Source organism: Lutjanus erythropterus, chromosome 14 (genome assembly GCF_056507025.1).
Source record: "Lutjanus erythropterus isolate fLutEry1 chromosome 14, fLutEry1.hap2, whole genome shotgun sequence".
NCBI lineage: Eukaryota > Metazoa > Chordata > Actinopteri > Lutjaniformes > Lutjanidae > Lutjanus > Lutjanus erythropterus.
The window spans coordinates 19,026,807-19,038,016 of NC_139330.1; the positions used below are offsets into that span (position 1 = coordinate 19,026,807).

The 11,210-nt window shown below is 39.6% G+C and overlaps 1 protein-coding gene across 1 annotated transcript in view; it reads left to right on the plus strand.

The window, feature by feature from the left end:
• pcsk2 (proprotein convertase subtilisin/kexin type 2) overlaps nucleotides 1-10,485 on the plus strand; it is a 35,541-nt gene extending 25,056 nt beyond the window's left edge. The window contains exons 10-12 of the mRNA XM_084735348.1: nucleotides 949-1,049; nucleotides 3,210-3,437; nucleotides 9,419-10,485. Of these exons, the coding sequence (XP_084591474.1) occupies nucleotides 949-1,049; nucleotides 3,210-3,437; nucleotides 9,419-9,908 (819 nt within the window). The 3' untranslated portion in view covers nucleotides 9,909-10,485. The remainder of the gene's footprint in view (nucleotides 1-948; nucleotides 1,050-3,209; nucleotides 3,438-9,418) is intronic.
• Nucleotides 10,486-11,210: the final 725 nt, after the last annotated feature.

The following is an 11,210-nucleotide window of genomic DNA, read 5'->3' on the forward strand; positions in this document are numbered from 1 at the left end:
TTTCCTGTATGAATGGAAGAAATATTAGCAAAATGAACAAGTGAGACACCAAAGTGAATATAATGACCGTTCTTAGCATACACAAATGGGCTGATCACGGCTGTTCGAGCATTTACCTGGAGAACTGTGTCACCTGTGGGTGATCCCTGAAACAAGGAGTGGGTGAGTCACCAGAATCAAACAGACCAGGAGAGCAAACATCATCTTTGAAAAGACAGACATCTGACGCACAACAGACGATGTTTACTTCCTTTTTCGCTGCGGACAAATGCCTGACCTTGATGGTCAATGTTAAATCTAAGCATGCACGGATCGAGTATGTAGAGAGAGATTCTATAGCTTGGTTGTGCGTCAGAAGAATTTCCCAGCGTACCAAGGCAGCAGCGTTTGTGTTTGTGATTATGCAAATCACCTTTGGCTGTTGACAGAGCCACGGATCTTCCCCAGGGTTTCCCTTCTAATTTCAGTCAATCTGTTATCATTTCTAATTAAGCACCAAATTAAACTATGCTTATTGATTGACTGTAAACATAGCTTGTCTGCTGATGTGTTTGTATAACAGTTCAGCCAGTGCACAATCTCTTATTAATCCATTTCTATCTTTGTTCAAAAACACACATAAAGCAAAACGATTTAATTTACTGCGGACATGTCCATTGTTTCCACAAGATTATATATTTAAAGCCTGAGTTAGTTAACATCTTTGCACACTTGTCTTGTGAATTGTACCAATCAAGTATTATATTACTTGTACTGCTTGTAGAATTTTTGCTCTAAATATAGAGTAGGACGCAAAGAAAACATTAATAACACCAAGCAGAGACTTGCTTCTTAGAAAAATGAAACATAATGTTCAGCCCCCTCCCCACCCCAATCATTCCAGCACAGTATGTGATTTTAAAAAAAGCATTATCTTGTTCTTTTGTTCCTGTGATTTGGTTATTTCAGGCCACCACAGACCTGTACGGGAACTGCACGCTGCGTCACTCTGGAACATCAGCAGCAGCTCCAGAGGCAGCTGGTGTCTTTGCTCTGGCTCTTGAAGCTAAGTATGTATTCTGCTGCGATAACTGTGATTATTGATTATGATGGACTGTCTGTATAAAACATTATTCAATTATTCTGTATGAATATTACGTTACTTGACTCATCTCTGCTGAACAAAGTGCTGGTCAGAGGGTATAATTTCAAAATGACATACTTTCAACCATCAGATTTGGATAATCTTTGATTTGATGGAGCACTGTTTTTATGCCATTCATTTATGAGCTCTTATTTTAGCTTTTATATTGCACTGATGTCTTTGACTTCCTCTGTCAGTCTCCATTCTCATATAGTTTATTTTACTTTTCTCCTTCCGTATCTGAACTCCATAAAAGCACAAATCATTTCTCTCACAGCACTGCTTATTTATCACAAACATAAGTCAAATGGAAAGTAAAGCAGCGCTTATTCTGTCGCCCACAAAGTGCAGACTCTATATGCTTGTGCCAAGGACACTAATCTTATTTGGATCAGTGCTCTTTATATCTCAGTACAAAGCTAAAAAAATGCACTTCATATACTGTTAAAATGGGCTCAGCGCTTATGTTTTATTTATTTGTACACTTCCTGTATGCATGTCGTAGAGACACTGTGGTGAATGATGAAACACAGTGCAGTACTAAATTATCTCAGCTCCGTTCTGTAGGCTAATGGTGATACCAAACCTTCTTTTATTGATGTTTACAACAAAAATCTGTTAATCATGTCATATTAGCACTGTGGTGCAAGTTGGAGTTTATTTAATCCTTGTGAATTCAGAACAGATTTTTCCTTGTGGATCAGAAAATAATTGAAAACATATGAGACTTAAGTAAATACTCCCACACATAATTAAACGAGTATGACAAATGTAAAACCTGGAGAATTACTGCTTCTCAAATCCCAGAGGAGAGCCTTCGCTTTCCCTCAGATGCTTCATTTCCCACATTAAGGGCTGACAAGATTCTCCTGCCATTAACTGACACCAGCTAGTGGAGCTGAGTAAAGAGACACTGTTTGCTTTGCACACACAATAATGATGTTGCTGTCGGGAGGAGCGGATGCTCACTCTGTCCGGCGGCAAATAACCCACGAGGCTGTTAGGACGAGTGCACGGCCTTTTTACTGCCCAAACACACTTGAATCGTGCAACGGCAGGAGTCAGTGAGTCAGCCAGAGCAAAGCTGTCGCTACACACAGCCAAGATAGCAGAGGGAGACACAAACAAAGGCTACCATCTGCCTCCAAGTACAGTCACTATTATGTTTAGATAAGTAAATGCATGTAATTAAAACAAAACAGTCAGAATTGTTTTAGTGTTTGTGCTAAACTTTAAGACTGTGTTGTACCAAGAAAGATCGATTTATTCTAAAATGAGTTTTAATTAGAGTTGAGCAAAATTAGGTTTAAAATGAGTAAATCCAGATTTAAAATTAAGCAGAGGTCTGCTGCATAAGTATAAACTAATCTCAGTTTAGTAAATCCAAGTTTATTGATGCCCACCATATTATTCAGACAGAATATGTTGACTGACCTAAATAAAAATAATGTATAAAGGACAAGAGAAAACTATTAACTTTTAGCTGCATCAAAATGTTACATTGCTAGCTAGTTTAATAGTTAGATAGTCTACTCCTGATGGCAGAGAAGTTTTAATTTCTCCTCCTTCGAGAAGAATTTGTTGGCTGAATTAATGGAGCAATATGGCCGAATAGTTGAAGATTAAAAAAAAAAAAAAAAAAGGACAGCAGCAGGAAAAAAGAGGCAGTGATAGGTTAACTGTTTTAATTAATCAGCTGGAGTGAAAGAAAGAAGAGACACACCATACAACTCAATTGGGTTGAGTCTGTCCCTTAACTTTTTTGCAGGAACTTGATTATTTTGCTCAATCCATCTAAAAAAAAAGGCAGAAACAGAAATATATTTCATCCAGATTTAGAGTAAAAACTAATAAAGAGGTTTAGATTTAATCTTAATTTTAAAAACAATTTAAAGTTAAACTATGATGTAATTGGGTTTAAAAATTGCCCCCCATTCATGCAACCCAGCAGTGTCAGTGTAAAAGTTTCCTGCCAGCCTGCCCACTTTTTCTAACTTACACTATTGTCTCTCCTCCATTACTCGATCCTTCCCTTATTCCCCTTTCTGTCTCCTGTTATACGCTGGTGCCTGTTTTTCCGCCTCAGCCCTAACCTGACATGGAGAGACATGCAGCATCTGTCAGTCCTGACCTCCAAGAGGAACCAGCTCCACGATGAGGTCCACCAGTGGAGGAGGAATGGCGTCGGCCTGGAGTTCAACCACCTGTTTGGCTATGGAGTGCTGGACGCTGGGGGCATGGTGAAAATGGCCAAGGAATGGAAAACAGTGCCTGAGCGTTTCCACTGTGTAGCCGGATCCATTCAGGAGACCCAGTGAGTCAAAGCTCTACTCATTTTCAGTGTTTTATACTTGATATACTGCATATTGAATGTAGCCTCTGCGTTTTATACAATATGAAAATGTTCCTAGCGAGATGTTGGAAGGAAAACACTGCTGAACACAAGAGACACACTCATCTAATTACTGGGTAATCCCAGTGAGGCCTAATTCAATAAAACATCTGTGATGGGAGTGTCCACTTCATAACCCTGTAATATTTAGATTAGCTGCTCAGTTTGTCTGATGGTCCTGTAGATTCACGATGACAAAGACTGATACCCTGACAAACGACTGCCGCATTACTTCGACATCTGAATTGGATTTCTGTATGACAGATTATGGTAAACACCCTAACAAACATCTCTTGTCATCCAGGGGCATAAATATAGCTACTGCCCGCAGTACAGTTTCACTGGAGCCTGTAAGGTGGGGGGACCCGTAGAGAGAGAAGGCCTTTTGTAATTTGTAAGATCAAATGATTCAGATTTCCACCTCAGTAATATACCTGTGATCAAAGTAGTTCTAAATAGACCATTAAAACTATAAATAAACTAAAAAATGCATTCATTCAGAATATTTGACGTGTGGTTTGATGTTTTAGTTTGGCCCATGTCCTCTCTATTAAACTGAAGGGTTTATGACCTGTAGTGCAGCCAGCCATCAGGGGGCAATCATAATGTTTTGGCTTCACCTTTGGGAAGCTGTAATGATGTCAATTTATACATATGTCAATAATGTGCATGCTTCATAACAAGTAACTAGCTTGCACCAGGACCCATCACAACCACTCTACGCCACTGTTGTCATCCTCTGACTTTTGGATTTTAAGCAGGAGGTTTCAGAAAAGTTACCACAGGGATAACTGGCTTGTGGCGACCAAGCATTCAAAGTGAAGTCGCTTTTTAATCGTCATTGTGAAGCATTTTAATTAATAAGAAATGCAACATGCTGTTACTCAGTTTATTATGTTAAATAGTTTTGCTGCTAAGTCTTACTTGGTCTGGTGTGATATTGAAGTTACGGTATCTAATCGTAGCTATTGGTACCAAACATTCAGTAACTATTTTCTGTATGATGGACATTATGAGTCAGTTTGCTGACTTTATAATTCCTCTTGAATACAGTAGTTTAGCATTTTTGCTGAATGCTAAATTAGCATGAAGAAGTGTTGAAGTCAGGGTTGCCAAGTTTGTGTTTCTCTTGTGGAGTTAGGCCACGTTCAAGGTGTTGCTGTGGGCTTTTGTGCATCAGTGAATTGATCTACACCTTCACAGGGCTATATTGCATTTGATATACTGTATCTAATAACACAAGACCATTGTAGCACCTAGGTGCAAGAACTGTCTGGGGACAATGGCTTTTAATGCAGACACATTAAACTTTTATGGTGTTACTTTGTAGATATTACAATACATTTAGAAGTGATCGCAAATCTGTTGGACTTTAAAAGCAGTGTATATAGCTTGGCAGGGGCATATTTTGAGTTCTAGTGTTTTATTACGAGTTTTATTAGGAGTTTATTGGCATTGATCTTAAGATGTGAGATGTGGAGATTTGAAACATCCAGTGCACATACTTGTACAGTGGGAATAGACTTTGCAGTGAAGTAGGAGATATCTTCTTTAGTGGATCCATTATTGAAATTAAAAGTCTTTGAGAGTGATCAAATGTTATTAATATGAATCTTTAACTGGTTAATTGAACTTGTGAGAATGCAGATGCAGCTGTAGTTAAGGCATTCATCTTATCATCTTACCCTCCCTGTGTCCAGCCACATTAAGTAGTATCTCCCCTTGCATCACCACACCTTCTTCCCCACATCTCGTCCATCTACAGCCTTGCTTTCACTTTCTCCTCTGTGCTTCCAGCCTCGTCCTCTTCCTTTATACTCTCACCTCCTCTTCCTCTCTGTCCCCCGTCCCTGTCTGCATGCCTCACAAAGGCTCTGCTATCCGTTCATCTATCATATCCTGAGGCTTTGAACTCCTGTGTGTGATGCCTGGTGGTTTCCTGTGGCAAGCCCTCTTATTCGCTCTACTTAGATTACCACAGCATGATGTGTTCTGCCAATGCTGGCAATTAAACTGACTGACAGCCAGGAGGGGATCCCAGGTGGAGGTGGTCATGTGTGTAGATGTGTGTGACCTAACCCTGCAGCTTTCACGTGCATTGTGCAAATGTCAGTGTGCAGGCGAAGATAAAAAAGCAGACTGAATATGGTGCATGTGTGCATTTTGTCCGCCATCGACAACTCTTAGTCCTTATTTTAGTCTCTAATCAGTGCCCCACAGGCAGTGCAGTCACGACAACATGGTGTCTAAAAGTGTGCCTCTATGTGTGTGCGTTTTTTGAATGCAGTGCCAGATAAAACAGGAGCATCCCTACAGATTAATATGGCTTTTATTGCTTCCCAGAGGACATTGTATGCAAATGGTGCAGAGAACGTCTCCCTACCATGCAGTGTGGTTGTGTCTGTAGACATTCCTTGACACGGCCAGACATTAAATATCTGCAAGAATAACTGCTTGTAAAGGCAGTATTTTGAGGGAGGAATACCATCTCTCTTTTTCGAGCTATTTTTGAGCTATGTGTTAAAAGCTGCATCACTGGTTGTGTCATTTTTATCATCAGTTCACTGTTTCCACAGCAGCACCACAGGGCTTCTGCTGCCTCTATTGTGGGAGAGATATAATTACAACAAGCCCACCTCTGATGATAGTGTATCACGAGAGAAAAGCAATAAACACCAACATAGCCATGCTCGCAAACTCACTGCTCAGCATTGATCTGATAGCTGCTCTGGCTGGCTGTGGCTTACTTAGCTGGAGGAGAACTTCTCATTATCAGAGGAGCTGGCACACAGTGCCCCACTGTGCAGTGGGGTTGTTTTTAATCTCCACTGGTCCTGCCCTTCAGAGGCATCCCTCTGCCTGCTCTATGACCGACTGTTGTAATTACTCTCGCCCATTATCTGATGGGAACTGTGCACCTGCTGCGCACAAAATCACTTTGGGGTCAAAAGTGACATGTGAACATTTTCACTCTGAGATAGTCCTAGGAAATACAACTAATGATGTGTACTTCATCAACAGCAAAACAAAAATTGTTGGTAACAATTTTTAATAACCATCATTAATAAATTAAACTTTAGTTAATAGTTATTTCACTGTTAACAAACCTTCAAATAATGTTTCCGTATGTTTTAAAATGTTTATTAACCATTTACAGTGTTATAAACATCAGTTGAACTGATAATGTTTATTGACAACATGTTCTTACTCCCAGCTCACCAAAAATGGCAGCTTGTTTGGTGGCACTATGCTTCAAACTATAATGCTGTAGACCTCTAAAGTCTGTTTTGTACACACAGGGCTCCGATAATAAATATGCACCCTGTAGTTGGGTAGGTTCAGGAAAGATCATGTTTTGGCTTAAAATAAGTACATTACTTCTGTAAATTCATATACACACCCGATAATTATTATCAGTCGTGAACCGTAATTGGAGAAGCAACTGATAAAGAAGGATTCAAGTTGAAGTTTAGTGAAATAAAGTTCAGCACAATAGCATCAGCAAACTCTCTTCTGCAGTGGCTGTATGCCAGGTGTGTTCTTCAGTTGGACCATCGACATGTGACACAACAACAGAAACAGGGAGGGTTAAAAAATGAGTGTAGATGACAAGACATGACATGAGTGATGAGGACATTATTTATAATAAAAGGACAGCTAGCCAATTTGGCTTTTTTAAAAAAGTCTATTAAGTCTATTACTTGTGTGCCTTGATAAATAAAGTGGTTAAAATTTTAAATTAAGTGGTTAAATGATTCCATTTTTCTCTTGTGTTTATAGGTCATTAACAATTATCAATAATAATCAGTATCAACAGTGAATGAAAAATTTTAGCATAACTAATTTTCAGCCATATCGCCCAGCCCTATTCCTCTCTTTAATTATACTCACATTAATGCATTAAAATTAATCATAATTAAATATAAACAATAGTGACACTTAATGAAAATGAAGATGGATAATAAAAAGAAAGTGGGCAGTAAATTGCAACTTAAAAGTTCTCTCTTTGTACTTTGTTTTTACACATAACAATCCACTCATGTAGAATCATGTTGTTAATGGGAAAACTGTTTAACATTTGGTTATGTCAAATGTTGGGTGTAACTCACTGTGAAACACCCCACTGTGAATTGTTCTATTTTTCTGGGAATTGTAATTCGCTTTATCAGCCATTAGATGTTCACTGCTGCACTCACGTCTCTGTGCTCAGCATAGCGCTCTATTAATCATTTTTCAAACTCAATGCTGTTCCTCACGTCTCCCTCAGCCTCGGCCTCTAATAATGTTATTAAGCCTCCTCATAGCCTCTGGCCGCCACCCCTGCCCCGCTGTGTTCTCGCTCTTTCCTTCCATCACCTAAAGAGATGGGAACAGCAGTATGTCTTCCACCACAAAGCAACAACAATACCAGGACGAGCTGTCTTTTACAGTCTGTTCTGAACAAATCCATTATGACTCAAAAAGAAGAAGAGTCTCTTTATGCACTGAAAGGGAGTGAGAATTGAAAAAGTGAGAAGAGGCTGTCCAGTATAGAACATGTTAGACATATAGAGCCTTAAAGCCTACCCTTAAATGACACAGCAAAATAAAGAGAAAATGAGAAAATATAGGCAGGGGGCAGGGTCATAAGTGATGATAGAAAGGGATTATTTTTCTACTACTGAGTCTACTGAGGTCTATTCTTGGTTCTATTCTTCAGATTTCTTTGTCACGTATTGAAGTAAATGAGAAATTACAAATTCTGAATAAAAACATAGCAGAGTTTAAAACATTTTGACAGAAAGCAATAAAAATCACCACAAACTGGTGGCAGCTACTGTAGAACATCAGTGTGTTGCACAAAATATAAAAGGTGGCCATGGATTGTGGACCAAATAGCAGAGTATTTTATTCTGTCCACTAGAGATAAATTACACGGTAAAGTAAGCAGACCTGACAGTCATCGCTGCTGTTGTGTGATGAGGGAGAGGGATCAAAAAGAGGGTTGATTCTCCGTCAGGGTTGGATGGTTCTATAGGAAAAATAGGTCAAGTACTGTATTTACTGGGACATTCAAAGGAAGGAAGGATTGACTGTGCTGTAAGTAGACTGATAGACAAAAATAGTTTTTCACCAGGTCTCTCAGAGATGCCCAAAAGCCATCTGACTGTGCTGCGGTGCTGTCTATATTCATTTAACTCTTTATAGTTGACTTTTGCTCTTTATTTGTTGTGTGTTGTTTAAGTGTACACTATATTTAGAATATATTCACCACGTTGCTTTAGATAGCTTTTTCTGATGGGAATCAGATATTATATAAGCCAAATATTACTCTCTCCAAGGCAACCAAACTCCACAGGAAAAAACAGCAATTTTACCTCACAGAACACGGGAGTTACCGGTCTACTGCTAACTCAATCTGTTAGTTTGTTTGTGATATTGTGTAACTTTGATGAAGCCAAACTAACCTTTAACAGACCAAATTCACACAACAACACAAACCAACTAACAGACCAAGGCAGTGGTAGACCAGCAACTCATGTGTTCTGTGAGGTAAAATTGCTGATTTCGCCAATGAAGTCTGGTTTGTTTGGAGAGAATATATTTGGTTAATGTAACATTACTTTCCTGACATAAAAGGCTGTCTGATGGCAACGTAAAGCTGTGAAAATATAATATAATATAATAATATTAGTTGGACCTTCTGTTACTGACCCTGTCCACAGCAGTATATTACTTAGCTTCCATGCTAATGCCCCTTTCTGCTTCTCCTAACTACTGATAACACACTGACTATTGATAAGTACCTCATACAACCCCACTTCAAAAAATCCAAACCATCTCTTTCACATCTTGATATTTGACTTTTCTCTGCAGCTCTGTCACACAGTTTTAACTCATTCAATCTGTTTCTCCTTCTCCAGTAAAATCCAGTCTGGCAACAAGCTGGTGCTGGCCATCACCACTGAGGCCTGCCAGGGGAAGGACAACTTTGTCCGCTACCTGGAGCATGTTCAGGCGGTGGTCACAGTCAATGCCAGCCGCCGTGGAGACCTCAACATCAACATGACCTCACCCATGGGCACCAAGTCCATCCTGCTGAGCCGAAGGCCCCGCGACGACGACGCCAAGGTGGGCTTCGACAAGTGGCCCTTCATGACCACCCACACCTGGGGCGAGGACCCCCGCGGGACCTGGGTCCTGGAGGTGGGCTTTCAGGGCGAGGAGCCACAGCGCGGAGTCCTGAAGGAGTGGACTCTCATGCTGCACGGAACACAAAGTGCCCCTTATATAGACCAGATAGTGCGTGATTATCAGTCTAAACTTGCTATGTCCAAAAAGGAGGAGCTGGAGGAGGAGCTGGATGAGGCCGTAGAGAGAAGTCTGAAGAGCTTGCTGAGTAAAAACAACTAAAATCTCATCTGCATGTTGCCAACTCCTTCACTTCCTCTTATCTCTCTTCTTCTCTGCAATCCCGCTGCATCTCCTCAGTTCTTCTCATTCTCTCGTTATCCTCCCTTTTGTCTACCTCTTTGCCCCTCTTCAGTCTGCTTTTTGTTATCAAGTGTTTCAATTAGCCCCCCACCCTTCAATGAATGTTTCTTGTAATCCAATCATGATAAAAAGTGTAACCTTTACTAATCTGTTCTACATAGAGAAAGCAAACTATATCAGCAGAATTTTTACACTCTACAGAATTGTACATAAACCAAATATAGTCCACTCTTTCATGCTTTTGCTTTAACTGCCCTGCACCTCTCTTCTGCCAACTGTTGTACAGTTTGTGACTGTAAATGATTTTCTGTGTCATTCTACTTAAAGTTTAATATCTTGCAAACAGAGCAGTGATACTTCTTTTTGTTTATATTTTTATGTGACATGCACTGTTTATATAAACAAGGAAAGGAATATGTGATTCATTTTGCAGCCTGTGGTCCTCAGTTCATATTTCAATCTTTGACGTAAACTATAATAAATCGATTCAGCTGTTTATTATAAAGCACGTGAGTGATTTGCAACACACTGATGAACATGCTGAGTAAAAATAGCCTGCCATTCTCTGTCCATTGATAGGGAAAACAACTAATTTGATCAAAACAGAAGACAGAGAATGTGGAATAAGATTTTCTGAAATATTTTCTGAAAGTGGAGCACAAGCAGCATCCTAGTGGTCCAGTAATCTACCTGAACGCCCCCCTGTTTTTTCATTCTGTACTGTGGTGTCCAATAAAGGGAAAATGCCCCCAGAAAAGTGGAGCCTGAGCTACTTATGCCAAGGTACTCTTCACTTTATAGACACATGTTTTTGTTAAAGGTGCTACATATAGCATCAATAAATCACTGTCCTGACAATTTTCATGTATTTACTATAAATCTGTAAAACATGGAGCGAAGACTCAGTCTCACTGAATTTAAAGGGACATCTGCTGCTGTGTGGCTGGATTTTGCAGGAAATACACTGGATTTCTAAAGAGCAGAGAAGGGTGATGAGAATTATTTTATGGCAAAATATATTCTCTGTGAAACAGAAGGTAACACTTTTATTTTAAAAAGTAGAACTAATTTTTAGAAACTCTCTTGCAAGACCATAAGCATGGGAGACTACTAATAATCTTGACCTTGATCTTGTTTGTTTAAAGCGGCTATAATCAGTATTGTTTAATGTTATTAATGGATGAAGGTAATGTGAAAGCTGATTCTGCATGTTCCTTTAGC